Source organism: Acartia tonsa, chromosome 7, assembly GCF_053477335.1.
Source record: "Acartia tonsa isolate MP-2025a chromosome 7, ASM5347733v1, whole genome shotgun sequence".
In the NCBI taxonomy this organism is placed as follows: domain Eukaryota; kingdom Metazoa; phylum Arthropoda; class Copepoda; order Calanoida; family Acartiidae; genus Acartia; species Acartia tonsa.
The window spans coordinates 6,254,654-6,280,742 of NC_137266.1; the positions used below are offsets into that span (position 1 = coordinate 6,254,654).

Consider the following 26,089-nt stretch of genomic DNA (forward strand, 5'->3'; position numbering starts at 1 on the left):
CAAAATTTACATCAAATACCTAGAATAACAATTTCCATAGCTAAAGAAAATGGTTAAATTTAAGATTTGATTAAGTTTTTGCACGACAGATGTCCCACGTTGGATAGTAAATTGTACTAGTGCTTATAGTTTTAGATACATGTTCTCCAATTGTCTTTAAAAAATTTAATTTTGATTGGCTGGTCCAAACTTTTTAACCAATATCTGAAATATAAAGAAGGTTTAATTATTTATTATCTATTATTTGTATATTGCCTTTCGCTTTTCGATTGTTTTATAAAGTTTTAACTAAATTTTGAAACATTAGCCTTTTTTTTACACATAGTAATTTTAAAAAAGTAAAATAAAGTGAATTATAGTGTATCTTAGCTTAGTCTACAGTTTAAACGTACTTGAATGCTTTCTACTTAATCATATTAAACAATGATTTTTTTTATGACACTAATCATATAGTTAAAAAGTACCATTTTCATTCAAAAGTTAACAAGTACAAAGCTTTAAAAAACGTATTGATTTCATTTATTTTCACATATTAATGTATTATTAATTACCTAATCATGGTGTGTTTGTTCAACTCATTTAGGACAAATCCTAGAACCAGTTAAAGTTTTTTTAAGTCTTCATAATATATCTATATATATCTTGTTGATTCATATTTACAAAAAGCTTAAAAAGTAACATAGAGGGGTGTTGAATGATAAGAGAAAAGCAAAAATAAGGTTGCATTTCTTGCCAGAGTAGTAATTTGCAATCACCAAGTTAAGAAGCTAGAAAGAGAGCCATAAGTGTATATAAATTGGAACAATAACTAATTATTTATTTAGTTGACCTTCCTGTTGACCTTGCTGATAGACAGTCCAATATCACCATACTCCTGGCTTATGTCACTACTCCTTCTTGTATTTGTAACCATGGCCAAGCAGGGTTATGAAGACTACCTCAGGTGAAATTTAGTACTTAAAGATTGATACCATTAAGTCTTTCATAATGTTTCTAAGAATAGACATGGTTTCAAATGTTTACCAGACTGAAAGCTTAAATTAAGGTTTTATAAACTTTTAAAAGAGTTAATAAGGTTTCAAAGGTTTAAAATAGTTTAAAATATAGTTTGATTGACACTTCAATCAAAATTTTGAAGGGGTGTTAATTCTGGTGGTCTCATACAGATAACAAAATGGGGTGTTATTTTGTTGCCAAATGGGTGTTGATTGTTTACAATCTTGACAACCCCCTTGGCTGTTTTAGGGAGATGTACCAGTGGGAGTACACCCATGTTAAGGGAGTTTAAGAATCACCTAGAAGGCGTAATTACCACCATTAATTTGCAAGTTGACTGAAAACAATCCCCTACCCCCCCCCCCCTCTGCACGCTTCTGTTATTAATGAATATTTTGTTCATTTAAAAATTTCAAGAAATCTAACAATGGATAATCTCTATAACAAAAGAAATCATAAAAAATGTGAAACATTTATGAATCATAATTCTATTTTATTGAACACTTTTTTATATCCTGTTTTAAATTTGCATTTGTTTGTAGAACTTGTTATAACTACACTATAATAAAACTTAATAATCAAGGATGATTATATACAAAAAAAAATAATAAATATTTAATTGTAAATAAAAGTAAGTAAAAATAACCTTACAAAATGTGAAGGGAGCTAAATTTGAATGACTTTTGATAGGAAATTCTTTATCAAACAGGGGACATGTACAACAACATTAAGCCCTCTAGATTTTAAAATTTCAAATAAGAGGGGGAGGCAATCAATCGGCGCCCTTCTGTTCAGGGTAAATAATCAGTCCTTTTCTAAACAACCATAAAAAGCATAAACTATTGAGTAGCTATTCTATTAAGCATGAACAACTTTTGAACTTTTATATAAATTAATTGCAAAACATGATGTGTTCTTTTGTTTGCACTTTCAATCAATGATAAGCTTTAACATTATGACATACAAACAATGTTATCTTTACTCATTTATGATTGGAGTGATACAGTATCAACAAATAATACAAAAAACTTTACAAAAAATGAAAAAAATATAAAAATGTTTTAAATTACATTCAACAAGGATATTTCATCCTAAAATATCCATTTATCCTTAATTTCAGAATTCTAAAGTTGCAATAATGTAACTTCAAGAAAAATAGAAAGAATAACCTTCATAATATGGATACTTATTCGAAGGATTTGGTTACTCTGACTTTGTAAAACCAATTGCTAACCACAAAAGACTTTACTTTAATTGCATATGTAAACAATAAAATAAATATTATTTTTAAGAATTTTAAATCACCTTTTTATTCGTTTAAAATCAAGACATCAAACATTGAGTGAGTAAAACAAATTCTTAAAACCTTGCCAAAGGTTAAGTTCAATATGATTAATGTTTAAGACTTCATTTAGAAAATAAACAAAACAAGGATGATTGAAAAATTTATTGCATATCGTTTTTTTATCAAAACTGGACACATTATTCTGTAAATTATTATATTCAAAAATCAATTAATAGGATAACAACAACTTTTAGAAGTAATAATTTTTAATATGTATATTTTCTTTCATATTTTGTGTACACAAATTGTAGTAAAATTATTCTATTATTAATTGAATGATTCCGCATTAAAGTAATATATATAGAGTGATAAATAGTATTTGTAACCCTGTTCCTTTCTCAAAGGCCTTGTACCGTCTGTGGGTTGGGTCTTTCAAATCAGCTGAATCTTTCAAATATGTAAATACAACAGGGTGCTGGCAAAAGAACAAAAAGCAAATTAGAAAATAATGTGAAATCAAGGACGCCCAAGCTTTTTACTTTGAATGAGGGGTTTCATACGTTTAAGGGGAGTAATCTAACGTATTTTTAAAAAACTTGTGGGGTGTAAAATAAGAGATTTCAAAGTCTAATGGGGTGAACACCCCTTTACCCGTTTTCTTGGACGTCTATGTATGAGCTGCAATGATATTTGCATTCATCCTAGTTAAATTTGTTTTGCATTGTCTAAATACTATTCAATTGTTGAAAAATATTTTGAAAAATATCTACTGATCTCAAAAAAACTGACAATAACCCAATTACTTAAAATAAGGACATAGTTAATTTGCCACCACCTGAGAGAGAGCTCAACCCTTTATGGAAAAATAATTGAAAACAACGTAAATTCAGGCAAAAAATAAATTTGGGAACATCTGCAACAACATATATTAGTTCTACATTTGTCGCTAGATGTCACTAAAAAACTTGATAATTTTGATTTGCAACAAAGTATTCACATCATTAGGAAAAATGTCTTATTAATCACAAATAACTAGGTTTAAAAATGCAGTATTGTAAATCGGATAAAGTGATTATGAATATAATTGTATAGTCAGGAGCCTAGTTGTGAAAAATTGATAATGGCTGTTTTAAATACTACACTTAAGTTTAGACAGAAATGGCAATTTTACACAAAAATTGTCCCTTTCTTTTTCAAAAAGCAGAAGAAAGCATTAAACAGCTGAAATTAGAAAGCAAAGTTTAATGAAATTATTTTTCGTCTGCAACGCTCTAGGTCTTTGCAATTGGAAATAAAATAGTAAGCTCTTTATACATCTATACTTTAAATTTATTGATTCCGCATCTAATACTGCATTTAGCAGCACAGTTAATTTTGTCCACCTTCAGTATTAAATACACTAAGCTGCAGCCGTGAGTTTCAATATTATTGGTATTCTTAAAGCTAAAATTTAGTATGCCATTTGTACATCCACACTTTTTAATTGTACTGGCGAAAATACATTTACTGTACTTTTAACAGATTTGTAAGCTACACTTAGCTCCAGCCAAACAAAGATGCACCCACATCATGGCTGTAGTTATTGTCGATACCTCAGTTATCACTCTATAATTTGATTATATACGTCCGTCCGTCATTTTGCAGTTGCACTTTTAGCAATTTTTAAAGAAGGTTTATTAGTGCTAAACAAGACACTTCCAGGGAAAACGTCCTCCTGTGTTTACCTTTTTCGGTTCACATCCCTTTGGTAAACTCTACTGCTGAATGTCACTTCTTCTAGCCATTTAGAATTATTATTCAACTAATGTTTACTTTTTTTAGACACAGACAAGATAAGAAGACAAATGAGAGAGAATATGAAATAGGAAAATATCATTTCTCGTATTCATTCAAATCCGGTGGATAGGAACCGGTTCTCATCCATACGAAAAAACTATGTCTAGCATTGTATTATATCCAGCTTTCTACGAATAAAAAAATGTACAATTATAAAATTAAAACCAGTTTATTTAGCCGGTGCCTTTGGAACCTCGGGGCTAAAAAAAACTAGTTTTAATCTTATAACTGTACATTCTATATCCGCGGAAAGCCGTTTATAATACGATGCGAGAAATAACTATTATTAACGTTTGTATTCTATTTACAAAATCTGTTTAACAAATAACTTCAAAATTTTGTACAAAGACAGACATCTCTTACAATCAAACACTTTAAGAGATTTTATTTTCAGACAAACTATCTTACTTCAAATTCAAACAAAGTCTAAAAAAATTATAAAGATTAAACTTATCAATGTAATATATCTAATCCAAATTGATAAAAAAGTACTCAATAAATTTAAATTAGTTTAGAGAAATTTTAAATTGAAAAATTAATTAAAATGAATTTTTTATTTATCTATTCTAAGATATCTTTAATACAAAAATGAATTATGTTTTGTACATAAATTTTGAAAAAAATCTCATAGCAACGTTTAATTTTGTTATTCTAAATATGTAAAAAATGATGATTTTTAGTGAGAAAAGGCAAAAGAACCAAAATTGAAAGCCAACAAATAATGGTAAGAATTTTAGAAGTTTAGCAACTCTATAAGCATTGTTTCATTTTTAACTAAACTTTTTTAACTAAATATTTTAACTAAAGTTTTAAAACGAAAAAACTACAAAGTTTAGTGAGAATTTAATTCTATGGGTGATTACTCTTGGTAGTGTAGTGGAACCTCCCTTTTCCTCAAAAAAGAAGAACCATATTGGTTCAGTGGTAAGCGATATCCTTCAGTACACAGGCAGACAGGCACAGATCTGTTATTTTCAAATTTTACAAATTTTAATCCATCTAGTACAACCCTGTGTACGCCACTGTTGTTAATCCTTGTTTATTGACTATCTATCTATTTAAGGTTGGTGATGTGTTAAAACTAGACGAGGATGATCCTATTCCATGTGACGTTGTTCTCCTATCAAGTTCTTCTAGTCAGGTTGGTAATACCTCAGGGATGTTAGGGGATAGATCCTTTTTCATGTGATGTTGTTCTCCTATCTAGTTCTTCTACTCAGGTTAGTAATACCTCAGGGATGTTAAGGGATAGATCCTATTCCATGTGACCTTGTTCTCCTCTCAAGTTCTTCTAGTCAGGTTAGTAATATCTCAGGGATGTTAGGGGATAGATCCTATTCCATGTGACTTTGCTCTTCTTTCTAGTTCTTCTAGTCAGGTTAGTAATACTTCAGGGATGTTAGGGGATAGATCCTATTCCATGTGACCTTGTTCTTCTTTCTAGTTCTTCTAGTCAGGTTAGTAATATTTCAGGGATGTTAGGGGATAGATCAATTCCATGTGACCTTGTTCTCCTATCAAGTTCTTCTAGTCAGGTTAGTAATACCTCAGGGATGTTAGGGGATATATCCTATTCCATGTGACCTTGTTCTCATCTCAAGTTCTTCTAGTCAGGTTAGTAATATCTCAGGGATGTTAGGGGATAGATCCTATTCCATGTGATGCTGTTATTCTATCTAGTTCTTCTAGTCAGGTTAGTAATACCTCAGGGATGTTAGGGGATAGATCCTATTCCATGTGACCTTGTTCTCCTCTCAAGTTCTTCTAGTCAGGTTAGTAATACCTCAGGGATGTTAGGGGATATATCCTATTCCATGTGACCTTCTTCTCCTATCTAGTACTTCTGGTCAGGTTAGTAATACCTCAGGGATTTCAAACAATCAGTACAAATCAGTAAAAATAAGTACAAAAACTGCAATTTCTTTCAACTTAAATAAAACAGAATACATTTTAAGACTCATATTTCTTGTTTTAATAGTTCTTTAAGAAAGTTTTCTATAATGTAAAAATAATTCTCTATTTTTAACTGTTTTTAACCTATTTCTAAAAGGTTTATTAAAAATATACTATGACACTAGTAGAATCATACTACAGAGCTAAAAAAAAGTTTTTTTTTTTACTATGGATTCAGAAAGTTTTTATAGATCAAAAGGTTCTTTATTTTGGGGTAAATTTCTTATCTTTTAGAGTGTTTTGCTTTATAAATATTGTATTCTATTAAAGAGTAAAATTAGGTCTTTTGATTTTAGTGCTATGTTGCATATGAATGTTGTCATCCTTGTTTCCTAAAAATTGAGTCCAATTATTTTTGCTCTCAACACTTGCATACTATCTAAACAAATTTATAACAATAGCATTATTAGGAAAAGATTTTAATTCATCATTTTTAATACACTTTTTATCTAAAATTGACCCCTTTGTCAAAAATGGATCAATCCAAATATTTAGGATTTACATACGAATGAAATTAACTATAATAAAGATGCGCATTTGCAGATAGACAGGCGTATGGACAAAGTAAGCAAAAATGAAGCCTTGCCTAGCCTAAATTTAAACGGAACAGTTTTCTTTCAATTTTTAAAGAAAAGATACTCAAAAAAGGTCATTAGATAAAGGATAAAGTAAATAGTAATAATTTGACTGACTTATTTGCGGAATTTTTTTGTCAAACAGGGAAACTGAATAAATTTGTTAAATCTCTAGCTCTTATAGGAGCTTTGATAGAGGGTAAACCAACCTTCCCCCCTTACAATGGAGAAAGATAAAAAAACATACTGTTTTCATTTTGGAGGGGTTTTCTAAGCTGTAAAAGCTAAGGAAACTGTTTAATTTTCGAGTCTTACATTGTTACTAAAGATACAAAATAAATTCAATATTTTTATTTATTTATAACATTCTAGAGAAAATATTGATTTTTATTAAAACAATAAAACGTTTTATAGAGACTATAGTTTCGAAGTAATAGGTTGAATTATCAAAAAAAAACATTTATCTAAAGAAATAAGAAATATATAATACTGACATCCTGGCCATTACAGTGAGTTTGTTTTTAATACAGACATGAAGACGGGTATCAAATTTGTTTTATTTTTCAGCTTCTGAAAAACATCTTTAACCTAATAATCTTAAAACTTCTTTGGAAATATGAACTTGCCTAACGGATTTAGAGATATCCTGCTGCCAAAAAAATATCCTATTTCTATACTTTGCCATCCGCTTATTCTTAGGGCTGAAATTTATAATTAAAATGTGTGAATCAGTTGCTGTTGTGTTTCCTTATTAACTTTCAATCTGAGACTAATCATGTAGGACTTTGATGCTTGTCAGTGTGTTTATATATTTTTTTATTTTTTATTCAGGGGCTGTGTTTCGTAGAGACCTCTAATCTTGACGGGGAAACAAGCCTGAAAACTAAATACTCTCCCGCCGCCACCAAAAGTGCCAAAACCCTTCGCCAAATTTCAGCCATCCAAGGCTTAATTACCTGTAAGTTTTTTTTTAAAGCGAAGCTTTTCTTTACTTATCGTCGGTCTGTCCGTCCATACGTCCGTAACGGTTAGCTCTGTTCGTTAAATTATACATGTTAGATGTAGCAACTCTATATAATCGTTACCAAAAAGTCCGTGTGCCAATTTAAAACATGCTGGTTTTTAAAAAACATTTTAAAATTATTTTTTTGTATGATTTGATTATCCTATTCTTCTGATTTTTGGAATTATGATTCTTAGGACAACATGGTAAAGTATTATACGCGTGGCATCGCTATAATCAAAATGAAAGTATGTCCTTTAACTGTATCCTATCCTGTATCCGTAATTTGCAACAAATTTACAAGTTCTGACACTCTACATGAGTAATTATTAGTTTGTCCATCCTTCTGATTTTAGAACTCCACTTTTATGGATGTTGTCACCCTTGTTTTAATACAAAAATTCAATAAAACTTTTCACATTATGAATACCAAAGTAATTTTATTGTTAAAAGCAGTTATTTATAATTCACGAAACTACGTGATTTTCTTACCCTCTAATAAATTAAGTAAAACAAAGTAAAAAAAATGTCTGTCCTCATAAAGCAATTATCTCACAAACCACTGGATTGATTATGCAGTGGTTTCAGAGAATATCTCTCTCTACATACACACATACAATGCTATTTCCAAAAAGATATTTAATGTATGAATGTGTGTATGAGGGGTTAGATTTAAGGCTAGTATTTTTTTATAGCGTCTTTAAATAATGCAAAAGATGAAGAAAGTCGCTCAATGCAACGTCAAATAATACATCTATTTTTTAGGGGTTTTCTTTCCCACTCCTCCTCTCCTCATCCCTCATTTTTATGACGTCAGAATTGTTTTGAGGGACTTTCTTCGTCTTGATAATGCATGACTTTGATTGAATTGCGTAGTAGTATTGTAAAGCAATGAATACAGAAAGTTTCATTAATTTATCAATTTCTGGCATAATTAATGTTTCCAGAGTCCAATAACAATCATATTTTCCAACCTCCTGCAATTATTTTCATTTCCAAATTGACGTCACATTTTTTGCAGCTGTCAAAGAATCTATTTTCTCTATTTTCAATTTTGATTTTTAAAATTCTACCCAAACGTATCAGTAAGTCTGTCAGTAACGCTTTGAAAGTCATTTCATTTTGCATAAAAGGGAAAATTTCCTTGTTTAGATTCACTTAATGCAATAGAACTAATTGTTTTTGTGAAGATCAATATTATTTATAGGCATTTTGTCTATACTTTGTTTTGTCCTTCTGTCGGTCAGCAACAATTTGAGAGTCATTATATTTTTATCAAGGGAAATTTGATTATCCTAAATTCTATTCAAGCTAAAGAGCTAAAATAATTGTGATATTCACCCACTCTTTACATTGTTTTAACCATCCAACTGTTTGAATTTATAACATACTTTTTCAGTCTGTCTATTTGGCTTTTCTTGATATTTTATTAAATAGTGTTATGTATCTGTTCTTCGCTCCTTATGTATGTTGTCATACTTGTTTACTCAGTATTTTTCTAAGCTGCGCAAAAAAGAACATATTCACAATATAACATAATATATATTTTAATTAAGGTGAGAATCCAAACCCAAAGCTGGATAGTTTCCTGGGAAGACTGGAACATTACGTAGACGTTGTAGACAGCCATGCACCTGTTAAAACATATAAACTTAGGTAAATAGATAAATTGACAGTATATAAAAAACAAACAGATAGATAGAAAGATAGATTGATAGAACGAAAGGTAAAAAAATAAAAAGACAGATATATCTGAGATACAAAATTTAATTTCTTTTTAAAGGGGAAATTAGTCATTGAAAATTAAATATTTAAAATAAGTTATGTTTTTAAGTGCATTTTTGTTTACCTTCCCTCCAGGGCTCCAGCTCTATATTTACTTGGAGAATAACTTTACACTTTCCCAACCGAACCTAAACGTATTTAAGCATCAATTAGTTTTTTCTTGGCAAATTTGCGATTGATGGGTTACTTTATATAAATTTAGTATATTTGATAATTAAATTATCTTCTTAATAAATAAAAACTTATAAACATCCTGGTTTGTTCGATGACTTTATATTTTAGCAATTTTCTATAAATTTTCTACAATTATTCCAATTAAATATTGAAATATTTTGATATTGGAATTTATGAAGCTAATTCATCGATTAAATTTTTATATCTTACTTAAATTAGTTAGAAGATATTAAATTCATGAATATTTAAGGGATAGTTTTTAAAGACATATTATAAGTAGACAGCTTTTCATGAATAATATAATTTAATTTTTTTAATTTAAAACCAGTGCTGTGAGCCCTAAAACTTGTATTAATTCTATGGTTTTTGTTTTGATATTCGTAGTTGATAGATTGATTGATTAGCCATAGTTTCTTAGGGTTTGTGCCTAAGTAGTCATGGAGTAGGCTGAGTCACGTTTGTCAAGCTACTAGGGCTATCAAGTTCCACGTTCAAGCACATTACGACTTTACCCGCTGTCACATGATAGCTACTCATTATTACATCACCCTCGCCGAGTATGGCAGGTGTCCCAAATTAAGTCACCGTAATGAATGACGCTCTCCGCAGAGAAGCTTGGGATAAGGGTAGTACTGATATTATGTACGTGACTATTGAGTATCCAAACTTACGCAATAATCCCCTTCTAACACAACCAGGGGAAGTTGCGTGATTATTATTGCGAATGAAAAATTCGAGTCAACACACGGAGAATTGAACTCGAACTCTCACCACGGTAGCTCAGGATGTTACCACTGAGCCATGGCGTGGTGAAATACAGTGCTTTACATGATTTTTTTGTATCGCTCAAAACTCTTTCTAATTTAACGGATTTTAAACATTTTCGAAGCCATACTGGAAATTTTTTTTTCAAAAATGAGTGGTTACAATATTAACATTTGATAATCAACCTCTACTAATTAGTTCATTCTGATACATATTGAGTTTTTGAATATTTGAATTTATATTTAATTTACTTCAGACAAGTATTCAATCAAAAAAGAAAAAAAGATTTTCGTGAAAATTTAATTAACCTTTAATTGTTTTTTAATATGAATATGTCTTATATATATTTTACATTAACCTGGCCTCTAAAAATTGGGGAAAAGGTCAACAGCTTTTTTTTTTTGACCACAAATTATTTTATTTATATATTAGAATAAAATATTTATTCATGGTATAACAGACAGACAAACAGTGATGGTTCAAAAATTACTTTTAGAGTTCTTGATCAATGAAACACAATATTGTCTAATACTTTTCTTTAAAAAGTAGTGCAATACTTAATTGTTCCTTGATAAAAAAGGCATATTGCTCTCACTTCTTCAACTAATTAAAAAAATGTAATGGTCTCAATCATTTTACCCAAAAAAGTTTGTGAATCACACTTTTTTAGTTTACCCAAGCTCTGACAAAAAAATTCGAAGAATTGGGTTAAAAGCATAAGAAACCAATGTCCACTGGTTTTGTGTAATAATTGGATGTCTATCTGTTATAGTAACTAGAGGTATTTGTGTCTGTCTTAAAGAAATGAAAGGACAGTATTTTTTTCATTATAAAACTACATAAGTTTTCATGAATATCATCTTGTTTCATTAACGGCTAATTCTTTATTCTTAAAAAAAGCCAAAATTTAATTTTTGTACATTATTCATAAACTAATATAAATAGATAGTTTGATATTAAACTGGATATTAATTGTAGTTTGTATAATTCATTAATTCAAAATATACACATGTACAAGCCGCTCTTTAATATTTTTTTATAAATAGGGTCAAGTTTAAAACACATTCATAAGCAACAGTAAAGACTGCTAAAAGTTAAATTCGTTATCGTGTTACTTTGTCTTAAGGCATAAAGGATAAGACAATGGACGATAAACTCACGTTCAAGTGCACTCCCAATGAAAACAAAATGGCTTAGGTTAGTTTGAAATAACTAACCAAGAGTTTATAAAATTTTTGTAGCAACGAATATGAGAATGTTCACTGTGCAATTAAAATTTAAAACATGCTGTTTTTGTTGAATGTTGGCATCCTTGTTAAACATGTTGTATTTGCATAGCCCGGAATATCTAACATAATTAATGAATATTACTCAAGGCCTTAGACCCATACTTAGAATAGTGTGTCATCACTTTCTATAGGTGTACTATCCACTAAATGAACTGTAACGCAACTAAGAACTAGAGTTTTATGTCTATGTCATTACTATTACCTGAACCCTCATCCCCATCCCCCCCCCCCCCCTATTTATGAATTCTAGTTCTAGTTACTGAAGGCCATAGACCCAAACTTAGAATAGTGTGTCATCACTTTCTATAGGTGTACTATCCACTAAATCAACAGTAACTTTAGTGAATTTTGATTTGTTGGTTAATTAAGTTGAGTGTTAAAACGTTTGAACCACTAATTCTAATGTACTTTTTGTGTATTATCATTGAGGATGTACATTAATTTTTACCGTTTCTAGTTTACTTGTTGTTCTGTTCATAAAAATCTTTTTTAGCGTCTTAATATTCTGAAGTACTGGCACACAATATTTACAAGAACCTTTCATGGTAAAACAATGAAAATAATGATTAATGTACTGTTGGTTTATAATTAGTTTTTGGTTAGTATGGTGGTCAACTGCAGCTAAAAAATCCTCCAAAATAAAAAAGTATCTACCATTTGTAAAATGTACATTTTTGAGGAATACTACTTTTTCTTTTTGAAACTAAAATGAATAATTGGGGGTTCAAATTCAATCCCCCATCCCACAAGTCCACCTAGAGGCCACTAGGGGCGTAGCTGCTAGTTTCAAAATAAAGTTTAACTCAAAAAAGATGTATTGCCCTAACCGAATAAATTAATCCAATATCTCCAGACACTTTTATCTAATTTATGGTATTGCAATTTCTTATTGGGAAAGAGATATTTTTACTCTGAGTCTAATGAATTGTTTTTAAATAAAACAAAACAACTAAAATTGTGAAAGTAAATGTAATTTTATTATTCTTAAATTGTCCATTGCCTACATCTCCAAAAAAAATCTCTATTATTTGCTCTAGATCTTTCTAATTTATCTAAATGTGTACTTTTTGTTTTGATTTTATATATTTAGGAATTAGTAGAGATAAGAATTCATCAATTTAATCTATATTGAATCTTAAATATTTGGTTAAGCTAACCTGGTTAGGGTAGGAAACAAGGATAAAAGGGTATTAAATGCTTCTATTACTTATTAATGGAGATGGTTCAACACTTTCTAATAGCCTAAAACCAGTCCCTGGTCTCTCTTCAAACATATGAGTATTAAAAATAAGCATTAATTATTCACATACAGTAATCATGTTTATTTTATATGTATTCTAGTAGAACAGAAACACACCCTTCCCGAATACAGTTTAGGTTATGTAAAGGTCAAAACGAATATTGAATATTTACAGTTATAATCTTAAGGAAGCTGTCAGATAAAAGTGAAACAATTCAAGGGGCACATTGAAAAAAAATGCAATCAAAAAGAACCTGTTATTCTTGTAGATTAATTTTGCCGAAAAATGTGAATTACTTGAATTATGTATAATTTATAAATAATAAATATTTTGTGCTAGTTAAACTTTTTAATTTTGTTTGGATAGGAGTAGTAATAATAAACTAATAGATAAAGAAATAAAAACCTTGAACCATTTTGCATATATTCTCATTAATATAACCTGAAATTAGTTCTAAAAAAGGGCATTAGGATACGTTAGCTTTCACTAGTTTTGTTTATTTAATTCTACTATTGTTTTCTATTTTAATATGTATTTGTTAAACTGTTACTTTTCTTATTTTTCAACTTTGGATGATGCGCTACTTATAGACATAATTGCCCTTGTTACTTCATATGGCTGATTATAATACTCTTTCTAGTAATTGAACCACCAATGGACGCTAAATTAAATTACATCTCCATTAATGATACACAAATTACCTCTTCCATAGATTACATTGAGTGGTTTAAACGTCAACAAATAAGTAAATGTTATTAGAAGACTTTGGTATCCATAAAATATAAAAAGCTAAAACAAAAGTTTTAATTTATGGCCTGTATACCTAACTTCTGACAAAATATAACCTTACTACTAATGATAGTAATGAAATATAAAACTCTGAAAACAGTATGGTAACAAATATATTTTAAAAATTTAATTTGAAAGATAGTCAAAACACTTATTTTTTCCAGGTGATTAAATCTTTTCATAAAACAAAACAAAAAACGCTGTCGATTTCATAGCAAAAAATACTATTTTACCTTTAATTTTGTTTAAGCTTTAAAAGACCAAAAACAGAAAATCTTTAATACAAAGGAGCTGTCTGTCATTATTAAGTAACGCGGCTGATGGGTGTTGTGGCTGCTTTTACAGGATGCCATTTTATCTTACCAAAATATTAAAATATCCTCTAGTAGTACATCCTCATATTAAATACAGGTGTTCAAGTCAATTTTAGGTTCCAGGTATGATCCTGCAGGTCCTGATCCTCCAGGTCTCCAGAAATCTTTAAAAGGCTCCTGTGGCCGCAATTTTTGACTTGGAGACTTTAAATTTCAAACTTAAGCTTATCTTACGTGTCTACATAATTTATTAAAATTTCATAAATATCCGCAGCCGTTTTCCCGCCGACCGCCGACTGCGGCGGCTGGCAGCTGCCAAGTACAGCTGCGGCCGCTGAAATTATATTTTGATATTTCAAATATAAAATTTACATAAAGATAAACATTTTCTGCAAAAAAAAATTTATTCTAGGTTCAAAAATAAAAAAATTACAGCCGTTTGAAATTTATAAGTAAAAGAGGACCAAAAAACAAAGGTTGTTAAATAAAAGGGTGAAGGAAGCGAAAATTGACCTTGACTTACTTAAGGTCGGAAATTCATCATAACACAGGGGACTTGCACAAAAAAACATTTGCCCTCTAGCTCTAATACGACCTGAGATAATAGGGGGTGGCGTTGAACGCCCCCCCCCCCCTCCCGACTGATTAAGGTGCGGCAAGGGGCCCGACTGTAAGGGGTTAAAGAATACAAACTATATAGTATGCTTATTTCAGTAATGAAAACCTGTTACTAGCTGGTAGTATATTGTAGAATACAAACTATATAGTATTCATATTTCAGTAATGAGAACTTGTTACTAGCTGGTAGTATATTGAAGAATACAAACTATATAGTATGCTTATTTCAGTAATGAGAACTTGTTACTAGCTGGTAGTATATTAAAGAATACAAACTATATAGTATGCTTATTTCAGTAATGAAAACCTGTTACTAGCTGGTAGTATATTGTAGAATACAAACTATATAGTATTCATATTTCAGTAATGAGAACTTGTTACTAGCTGGTAGTATATTAAAGAATACAAACTATATAGTATGCTTATTTCAGTAATGAGAACCTGTTACTAGCTGGTAGTATATTAAAGAATACAAACTATATAGTATGCTTATTTCAGTAATGAGAACCTGCTACTAGCTGGTAGTATATTGAAGAATACAAACTATATAGTATGCTTATTTCAGTAATGAGAACCTGTTACTAGCTGGTAGTATATTGAAGAATCCAAACTATATAGTATGCTTATTTCAGTAATGAGAACTTGTTACTAGCTGGTAGTATATTGAAGAATCCAAACTATATTGTGTGCTTATTTCAGTAATGAGAAATTGTTACTAGCTGGTAGTATATTGAAGAATACAAACTAAATAGTATGCTTATTTCAGTAATGAGAACCTGTTACTAGCTGGTAGTATATTAAAGAATACAAACTATATAGTATGCTTATTTCAGTAATGAGAACCTGCTACTAGCTGGTAGTATATTGAAGAATACAAACTATATAGTATGCTTATTTCAGTAATGAGAACCTGCTACTAGCTGGTAGTATATTGAAGAATACAAACTACATAGTATGCTTATTTCAGTAATGAAAACCTGTTACTAGCTGGTAGTATATTGAAGAATACAAACTATATAGTATGCTTATTTCAGTAATGAAAACCTGTTACTAGCTGGTAGTATATTGAAGAATACAAACTACATCTTTGCTTGTTGTGTATATTCAGGTAATATGATTAACATAATTTTGGAAATAATAGTTTTTTTTGGGGGGTGGGGGGAGGGGAATTTTTAGGTTAATCGCATAAATATTCTATTATAAAAAATCAAAAAGATAGATAAAACTAAAGCTTTTCTCAACTTGAGACGAAACTGCAGTTCAGAAGAGTTTGCTGAGCTTTATAACATGGCATTGTTCTACTATGTTATCTTTACAGAAAATGTTCAAAAATATGTGTATTTAGATAAAAAATTACCTTTCAGAAGAGAATGAATGTTTAGTTAAACCTGCAAAACATTGAATTTAAGACCAGTTTTATTTTTTTTAAATTCATTTAATAAGGTGTTAAAGAGTAAGATTAGTTAAAGACAATTTAATTAGACAACTATTTCATAGTTACAATTTACCATCCAATTAAGTTGAACCTTATAACAACCTAAATGATTTTCAGTAGTCCTATCAAGGGAGTAGACTGTAAATTATTCTTGTCATAAAAGTTTTACAAAATATCATTTTTAGCCTTCAGAACATGAACGACATAAAAAAGCTCATTTTTTCACCAAAAGTTTTAGTTGTCTTTTGCCATAGTCCTAGTCCTAATCTCTGGTAATTTAGGCGATGACTTGACTTTTAATCTTTTAAAATTGCAATCTGCAAAATGTAAATTTTTGGACTTGAAATCTACAGTCCTTTAAAAAATGTTATAGGTACCTTTTTTGTTAAAAATCTTAAAGGATATGTTTCAGGTTATTTTTTAAAAGATCAATCCGCTCTAAAATTGCTTTGGGTTAAATAAAATAACTAGGACACTGAAAATGTTTGTCAAAGTTTAATTAAAGTTGTCAAAGTACATAACCAAAACAGTTTATCCAATTTAGATATAACTAATTGAGATATTAAATTTTGCCTTTGTTTATAAACGAAAAGTTAAAATCCTATTATACAAATAGTAATCTTTTTTGTCTGTATAGAAGGATCTCGCGCACTGTTGAACCCTTATGGTTCTCCTTTACAGTGAAGCTTTTGATAGGTTCAGGAAAGCATTTTAACTATTTCATATATAAAAAATTCATAAAAAAATATTATTAGTAGACTTTTCCCCCTCCCATCTCAAGTGTCCCTAGGCTTCTATGGGCGACGTGTAGCCGCTAGTATATGTACATCATACTTAACCTTTGAACATCGGGCCAGCTTTATACCTTAAAATAAATCAGGAAAGCTCCCCCCCCCCCCTCTAAAAGGAATATATTAGAAATTGACAATTTGGAAACTATAGAATCAGGAATAAGAAGAATGAGATTAAATTAAAAAGTTAAGCTGCTAAATCAATTTTAAAATAATAATAATAAAAAAATATTTTTTGTATTTTGTAATGTTACTAAAATTCTTTAACATTTGAATTATATATCAGTTCACCTTTAAAATGAATAGTAACTTCTGCAATATTGCATAAAATTGTGAGCAAGCTTCCAGTCATATGCGATTATTAAGTCTAACTGTTCTTAAACGCATAGTAAATTAAACGCATATTAAAAAACAGTTTGACCTAATAAGCGCATTTGGCTGAAATCTTAAAACCAACTTTACGCAATATTGCAGAAGCTACTATTCCGGTTATTAAACCTTATACTAATGGGTTATAAGAAACGTTCTAGATAAGTTCAAAATATGGAGAGAGGAAAAATTAATTTTTATTCATTTTCCCATACAAAGATAATTTGACTGTAAACCGATATTTTGTTTTCTAATCAGTCAAAAAAAGGAATTACGTAACAAGGACTATAACTTTCATGGCAAAAAATACATTAGGATTATTTCAATTGTTAATGGAAAAGCTATAAAAACGCAATTATTTGGCAGCTCTTCAAGATAAAAAATATGATTTTTTGCATAAGTCAGTAATTATCTGCTATAACACTCACCTTTTCCATTCGGCATTTATTTCTATTTGTGTTATTTTAATGAAATATCTATCATACATAAGCCACGCTACTATCTATTATCGTCTTTGTATTTTAACGAAGGATTGGCAGGCGCGCGTCAGATGCTATAGCATGATACCTTGTCGTCAAAGGAAATATTAAAAAGAGATGATGGAATAATCAAATCATGTAATAAGATACAACACGTTTAAAACAGACATACGGCCAGGATTTTAGAGTTGCGTCGTGGCGAACATACCTAGTGTGAGATAATTTAAAGACTAGCTTTGCTCCAATTCTAATATTAACATAAATAGACAGCTAAAATGGATAATGGCCAAAAGGGGTAGCTGTCAAAGTAATACAAGCTGTGGCTTTAAGCAAAACAATGCAAAGCTAGACAACTTCAGTTGGTTTTAGAATTTAGCTTAGCTAGGTTCGCTCCCCTGTAGCTGTAGGTTTGAGTCCCTAGGTATTGACACCACAGTTACTATATACCAACCCAGGATCATTATAAGTATAAGTTATATCCACGTATTATTGCATCTATTTACTATATAAATAAAGTTGATCAACATTAAATACAGTGAAGTTTATTATTGGTAAAAATAGCGAGTTTACTCTATAATTGAGGAATATCTGTCCTACGTCTATAATACACTAGCCTTAACTTCCCTTTCAATAAAAATATAATATACATATATGGAGTAGAAAAAAACATACCTTTAAATCTGTTTTGAAATGTGTTTCATCCTTGTTTCTTTATTTCAGGAAATCAGACAAAATTGAGTTTAAACTCAAAGATAACAAGAAACAAGTTTTCCACCATAGAGAAGTCTCTGAACAAATATCTGTGTATTCTGGTGACTATCCTTCTCACTGAGATAATTGTCTCAACTATTCTCTCTTTTCAACTGGATTATGAATTTTATAAGGTAAGTTATCTGTGTAAAAATAACAGGATGTTTGATTGTCTGTAGCGACGGAACTTAATAACCGCTAAGCTGAATGGATTCTTCTTTATAGTGAAGCTTTTAATAGGCGAAAAGAAGGTTTGTGACTATTTTTAGGGTGGAGACCTTTCCCATAGATGCAACCTACAATGAATATCCTTCATCCATATGTTTCCTTTTTCTGTATCAACAAAACTTTGAAAGTAGAATTCTCCATTTTTGGTAGTAATAATCCTGCCGAGCTAATATGTACCTAACTCAACTTAAGCGTACTTAGTTTACAAATCCTAAATAATTATTTTTGCATTGGGGAGTCCCTCAGTAATGGTATTGTTTAAAATATACCTTTGAGTGGTGGGATGTTATATTTCTGCAAATTTAGTTTTATCATTTATTAAATAACTTATTTACTAAGTATATTTGCGATTACTTTTATTTAATGAAATCTTCCAATTTTAACATTTACAAAACAGCCTGCTTTATTGCATCAAGATCCATGACAGATATATATAGGAAATAAACGTCTATAAATGAGCTCGAGTCTTCCATTTGTAAAGTGTTTAAAACTCATAGTGCTCCAATAATCCTCATTAAACTCTCATTGACCAAAGCGATAAGACCTTTATCCTATTTGTATATGGAATGAATTAAGTTTTTCACTTCATGTAGATATTTGAATTACATTGAAGTATTTAATCCTTATTTCATAAATAAAAAATATACGTTCATAATAGAGTAAATCTAAGAAAACTGTATTTTAAAAGAATTCGATTGTGGCGACACTTCCTTTGTGTTAAAATATTAAAACTAAAATTTTAATCATATTAACCCTATGGTGATGGTAATGTGAAAAAAAATATAATTGAAAAGTCTTTTTAAAATCATTTAAATTAATAAATATTTACCTTTATCTTTTAGATAATAATGGCGGGGGAGGAAAATTGATTTATTGAGAAATAGATAAATAGATATGTACTTATAGAAAACTAGCCAATAGCGATATAGTTATATTGAGCCAACTCTAGTAAATATAATAAAACCAATACATAAAAGGATTCAACAAATAATAGAAAAAAGAAAATTTCATAAAACTGGTCTGCTGATAAGTATTTTCTTTTCTATTGTTGTCAATAGATAAAAAATTTCGTGGATAATGATCTGAAATCTGAATAAAAATGAGTAAAAAGAACAGCTAAAGAAGGGAACCCATTAGAAGAGTTTTAATAATATCACAGTAATAATTTGGTCAGATGTACTGTTCGTAGACAAATATTGTTTTATTGTGTTAATTAATAACAGTTTAACTTTAACGTCGCGTTTGATCACGTAATATTAATTGATTCAATTGTTAAACATTCATTATATTTTTATAAACTTTAGAGCAGGAAATTTATCATTATTACAAATCAACCGAATTATAAAAATAAATTTCGAACAATGATCCTCTATATTTATATATAATGCATTACACCCACAAATTTGCTTGAAAAGTACACATACTTTTATCTTTATCAACGAAATTGGAGGGATTTTTAATTTATCTGTCTGTAAAAGTTCTACCTTTCAATTAATAAAGTTGAGTTTAGGTGAATTGAAGATTTTTATTTTTTTTCTCGGTACCTCCACCTAATGATCTCTCAAGGCAAAGCCGCTTGTCTTTAATAAAATCCCTGCTTTAAAAATATGTTTCTTATTTTAGTTATCACCAGATCAATACATCCAGACCCTATCCAAAGCCCTGGGATTTTTCGAGGGAAAGAAGGATTCCTACTTCAATATTACTCTCATCAATAGACCAGAATACAGGTATAATTTTTTCTAGCATCCTATTATAAACAGCTTTCCGCGGATATAAAATTAACAATTATAAAATTATGGTTTCAATCTTATGATTGAACATTTTTATATTCGTAGAAATTGAATATAATACGATGCTGGACATAGTTTTTTTTTCTATTATTCGGTTTTGAATGAACACGAGAAAAATGTTTCTTGAAGTGTAGCACCTCTACTACTAGGATATGTTGCACGTAACTTTTACAAATACAAATTTTAAAAACAAAAATCTTTTTAGCCTTCTATAGTAAGTTATATTCATATCAATTTTATTAATCAAAATGCATTTTTACTGACAAATAATGTTCTATTTAGCTATAAGCATTTTATGATACTCTAAGTTGTTAAATTTAAGTCTTTTCTATTAAAATAAGGAAAATGTTTTGTTTTTTTGAGAAAAAAGTATACTTTTATTTCTAAAATAGGATATATAATGCTACTTCAAACGAAACAAATAATCAAAACTCTAAATAGTTTTTTTTTCTTTGGAAAATGCAAGTATTTCAGATTATTTCAACTTTTTCAAAGACAAGCAATCATAGTTAAATAAGGATAATCCTTTTAGAAAAAACGAAATCTTTATTTTACGTTGCAATTTTCCGCTAGGATCAATCCTAAATTTCTTAAAGAATAAACATGGATGGCAACTTTCATAAGTAGCGCAGCAGCAATAATCAAGGTAGGAAGAAAAGAAAGAGAGCTGAATGACATAAATACTAAAAACCTAGGTATTCTGGGTGCTCTTTAGAAAATTTAACCTTCTCAAAAAAAATCAGCAACTTATCTTCAAAATCGACAGAGAAAATAAAAATATGTGAAAAATTGAAAAAAAAACTACTTGTCCTTTTTCTCTATAAAGACAAGAATCCTTTAGGAAGACGGGAAACCTAATTTTGATACATTTACTCACAAAAATATTGATAATCGGATTTAAAACAAAGAAGATATGTGTAGTGTAAATCAATAAAAAAAAGCAGCTTAGAAGTAGTCGGACTGCTTTGGATATTATATATTAAAAATGCCCGATAATAATGGGAATATTGACTAGAAAAAAAAGCAGATATCTAGATTTAATCGCAGCTAAGTAAATCAAAGACTGACGGACGGAAAGACGGTCGGACATAGTGAATTATAGAGTAGCTTCACTTCTTAAAAGAAGATAAAAGAGGTTGTTTGTCTGGCTTTTGTACAGATTTAATACACACTTCTTTGTAAATTTCTATTCAATTTAAATCTTTCATAAAACATTTTTTTTCTTTACGGGAAACGGATTTTAAAAAAGGAAAACCATTAATCATTATAATTTTCTTATTATTTTATTTAAGGAATTTTGTTGAAACTTGAAAACATTTTCCTTCTAAAAAAAATATCTTAAACATTTTCTAGCCAATCTAAATTTAACATTACTTTAGAGATAATTTAAAAAAGGAAAATCATTATAATTTTACTAATTATCCTTTATTTTGATAAAACTTCTAAATTTAACATTATTTTAGAGATAATTTGCAGTCGTTGTTTGGTTATGAGGGCCTGAGAAACTATCCTTACATTGAATACATACAGAATACTTCGGCCTGGTACTTAGATCAGGTATTTACATCAATAGATAGTTAGGATTTAGTATTATATATAGTACTAGCGGCTACGCCCCTAGAAGCCTCTAGGGGCACTGGTAGGAGGGGGAGAAGTCTACCTCAGCTCATCTTAAATTTGAGTTTCAAAAGAGTTAAAAAAATATTTTTTTTTGGGGGGGGGGGAGAGGGAGGTGAGGACACCCTCTCCAAAAATAGTTTAAAACCTTCCCAGGACCTGTAAGAAGCTTCACTTTAATGGAGAACAAAATCGATTCAGCGGTTAGCGAGATCCTTTGGGACAGACAAAAAACGCTTACTACTTTATATATTAGGATTATTTGTATGAAATTGTGCTCTGATGATAAACGATCAAGGATGACAACATCCATAAAAGCGGAGCTCTGAAACGGTATGACAGACAAATATTAACCCTTGCAGAGTGTCAGAACTGAATATGCAAAATATATATTGCAAAACTGACAAAATTGTGTGTAAATTTTTTGCAAAACTTCTAAAATACAAAATACTGTTTAAGGACATACTGACATTTTTAGTACGTGATTATAGAGATGCTTTGCTGTAGATATTGTACCTTAATGTTAAAGAAATCAGTATTCCAAAAATGAGATCAATCGGATGATTATATCACTCAAATATTAGCTGTTAAAAAAGTTAAAAATCAACATGTTTAAAATAGACGTACAGACTTTCTGGTAACGAGCTTTCTGAATCGTACCTACCTACTACAAGAATGATCATGCAAAGTTTGAAATCTTTAGGATAATTCTAACATGCCTAAATTAACGAACGGACCGACCCTAATCATAGAAAAGCTTCCCTTTTTAAAATTTAGATATTTAACCCGCATTTATACTAAGTGCTACTCATTAGTATCTAACCCTGCCAGAAGTGTCCATATTTAATTGATTTGTTATTATATGCAATCTAAGCAGTAAAAATATATTTTATATAACAGATGATATATTCAGGGAGGAAGGGGACTTTAATCTAAAAATTATACTTTTATCCAATTTTGATTGGTTAGTACAAACTAACTGTGTCCAAACTTGTACAATAATTATTTTAGTCTACATTGCTAATTATTACTATTGGTGTATGTATACCATTTTTTCGTACATTTTTTATTACATAAAGTTGTAAGCTTTTTTTTGTCTGTAACAAAGGATCTCACTAACCTCTTAACCAATATAGTTCTCTTTTACAGTAAAGCTTCTTATAGGTGCAAGGAAGGTTTATTACTGTTTTGAGGGGAAAAAATCAGTCCTATTTTTTTTCTAACTTAAATGAAAAACTTGGAGGGGATCGACTCTACTAACCCCCCTCCCCACCTTAATTGCCCATAGTGATTTAAAATCTTAGATATATGCAGATGTGTAGGAAGAATGAAGTATATATATATATGTATATAATTTGCTTTCAGGTCATAGAAGTGACCTTTGCAGCAGTTCTACAAGTTTGCCTGTTGTGGATGATTCTATACAACTACATTATTCCTCTTTCAAATTATGTCTACCTCGAGTTTCAAAAGTTCTTTGCCAGCATTCAGTTCACCTGGGATATAGGTAAGTGTATTTTAAAGTACTAGCCTTTGCGACCCTAGCATCTAGGGATTCTGTATTAAATATGGGAAGAAAGGTGCAGGTTTATTATAGAAATAAGATAGCCTAAAACCTTCTCGGGACCTAATTGAAGCTAAACTAAAATGAGCTAAAAATGTAATATTTTTATAGTATTGTTAAAATGATATATGTATATACTAAGCAATTTATTTTTGAGTACCTTACATAAATAAAAGTAAAACTTCATAAAATGAATGATTATCTATTTAGCCTTTAACCCTTTACAGTCGGGCCCCTTGCCGCACCTTAATCGGTAGGGGGGGGGGGGGCGTTCAACGCCCCCCTCATAATTATCTCAGTTCCTTTTAGAGCTAGAGGGCAAAATTTTTTTGTGCAAGTCCCCTGTTTGATAATGAATTTCCGACCTTTAATAAGTCTAAGTCAATTTTCGCTTCCTTCACCCTTTTATTTAACAACCTTTGTTTATGGGTCTTTTTTTATTTAAAAATTTCAAACGGCTGTAATTTTCTTATTTTTGAAGCTAGAAGAAAAATTTTTTCCCAGAAAATGTTTATTTTTATGTAAATTTTACATTAGAAATATCAAAATATAAATTTCAGCGGCCGCAGCTGTATTTGGCAGCTTCCAGCCGCCGCAGTCGGCGGTCGGCGGGAAAACGGCGGCGGATCTTCATGAAATTTTAATACGTTATGTAGACATGTAAGAAAAGCTTAAGTTTAAAATTTGAAGTCATTAAGTCAAAAATTGCGGCCACAGGAGCCTTTTAAAGATTTCTGGAGACCTGGAGGATCAGGACCTGCAGGATCATACCTGGAACCTGAAAGTGACTTGAACACCTGTATTTCATATAAGGATGTACTACTAGAGGATTTTTTAGTATTTTGGTATGATAAAATGCTTTGTTTTAGTCAAAACAAATATTTTTGCTCTTTACCTGGATGACCCTGCCAGGTTTGCTGGCATCCTGTGCCCGCCAGGATGGAGATATTCAAAAAATTCCAACTCTCAGTTATGTGTCATACCCATACTTAAAAAGTCAAGCAGTTTGGGCTCTTTATCTTTCACACACAGAAAATGAGATAGAAAAAACCGGATGGGGGGGCGTTCAACACGCCCCCCCCCCCGACCGTTAAGTGTTAATTAACAATAATCCCTATGTTTGAAAGATCATTTCTGGAGAGTCTATTTATACCTTCAATAAGTTTTACAGTGCCTGCTATTCAGCCAAGGTTTTCCTTCCATTAATTTTTATGGTTTGGCTGTAATTTTTACAAATATAAAACACTAAGATTCGAACCCCTTAAAAGCTGAAAACTTGCGAAAGATCGCCTCAAATGTTTTAGAATGATTTTCTTTATAGTTCAGACTGTATAATAAGTATAAAACAAACTTCACTTTTATTTTTGTTGAGACCTACAATTTTTAATGAATTAACTGTCTGTCAAAGGAAAGGCATCAAACAATTCAAACCTGTATTTATTGCAATCTGTATCAATTTAAACTTCAAACTTTAATGACTTCCTTTATTTATTTTTGATTCAAACAAGAATGACAGCATTACAAGGTTTTAGCAGCAAAATATTTAAATTTTAAATTTTTGAACTCAAAAATAAAACTTTATATAGAAATTACAACATAAAATGAAAGTAGAAAATGGCCTAAAATTCTCAGAATAAAAAAATCATTTTATTTAGCACTTAAAATATTTTAAATTCAGGTAAAATAAGTAAAAAATAGTTATCATACATTCAAATTTCACTAACAAAAAATAAGTAAATAGAATTAAAATTAATGATAATCTATTTTCCAATACCAATGTCTATATTTTTTTCATAGGTTCACATGTTTTGCCACATGTAAATCTGATTAATTAATTTCTGTCATTACATCCTGTTTTCCGTCAGAATATTGGCGGACGGAATATTTCTTTTCTTCGGAAAAGGAAAATGTTATTGTATAAGGTTATCCCAATGATTGTAAATTTCAAACTGGTATTAAAAATGAACTGACCTTGTAATATTGCAGCTCTTATGCATAAATCTTGCCCAAATTTCCTTTTAATTAGGTAATGAAAAAAAATTATTGAACAACTTATAAAACTGGAGAAAACCCTATAAAAATCATTAAAATGTATGTCTGTCTAAAGGATCTCGCTAACGGCTGAACTTAAAGGGTTCTTCTTTACTGGGTAGCTTCTTATAGGTGTATAACTATTTTGGAGGAGGGTACCACCACCCTCCGAAGAGAAATCACTCCTAGAAAAAAATCAAACTCAACTCCTCCTTCCTCAGAAGCCCCTAGAGGCCTCTAGTACTTATTATTCCGCTATAATTACTCATTTTCTTCTCTCCTTTCAATTCTATTGGGATGGAATGTTATTCAATATGCGTGGACAAATGGAGAATATTTGAAAAGATTTCCTATTATTACAACAAATTGAAAATATTTACTTTACTTTTTCCTCATAACAAATATATTA

General features: G+C 30.0%; 1 protein-coding gene across 1 annotated transcript in view; it reads left to right on the forward strand.

Annotated features, from left to right (window-relative positions):
* The window catches only part of LOC145324742 (phospholipid-transporting ATPase IF-like), a 62,235-nt gene that overhangs the window by 7,082 nt on the left and 29,064 nt on the right, over window positions 1–26,089 (forward strand). Inside the window, exons 8-18 of the mRNA XM_080167349.1 lie at window positions 825–943; window positions 4,103–4,143; window positions 4,795–4,841; window positions 5,181–5,258; window positions 7,477–7,603; window positions 9,205–9,304; window positions 15,658–15,731; window positions 18,418–18,581; window positions 20,299–20,405; window positions 21,932–22,025; window positions 23,451–23,592. Of these exons, the coding sequence (XP_080023475.1) occupies window positions 825–943; window positions 4,103–4,143; window positions 4,795–4,841; window positions 5,181–5,258; window positions 7,477–7,603; window positions 9,205–9,304; window positions 15,658–15,731; window positions 18,418–18,581; window positions 20,299–20,405; window positions 21,932–22,025; window positions 23,451–23,592 (1,093 nt within the window). The remainder of the gene's footprint in view (window positions 1–824; window positions 944–4,102; window positions 4,144–4,794; window positions 4,842–5,180; window positions 5,259–7,476; window positions 7,604–9,204; window positions 9,305–15,657; window positions 15,732–18,417; window positions 18,582–20,298; window positions 20,406–21,931; window positions 22,026–23,450; window positions 23,593–26,089) is intronic.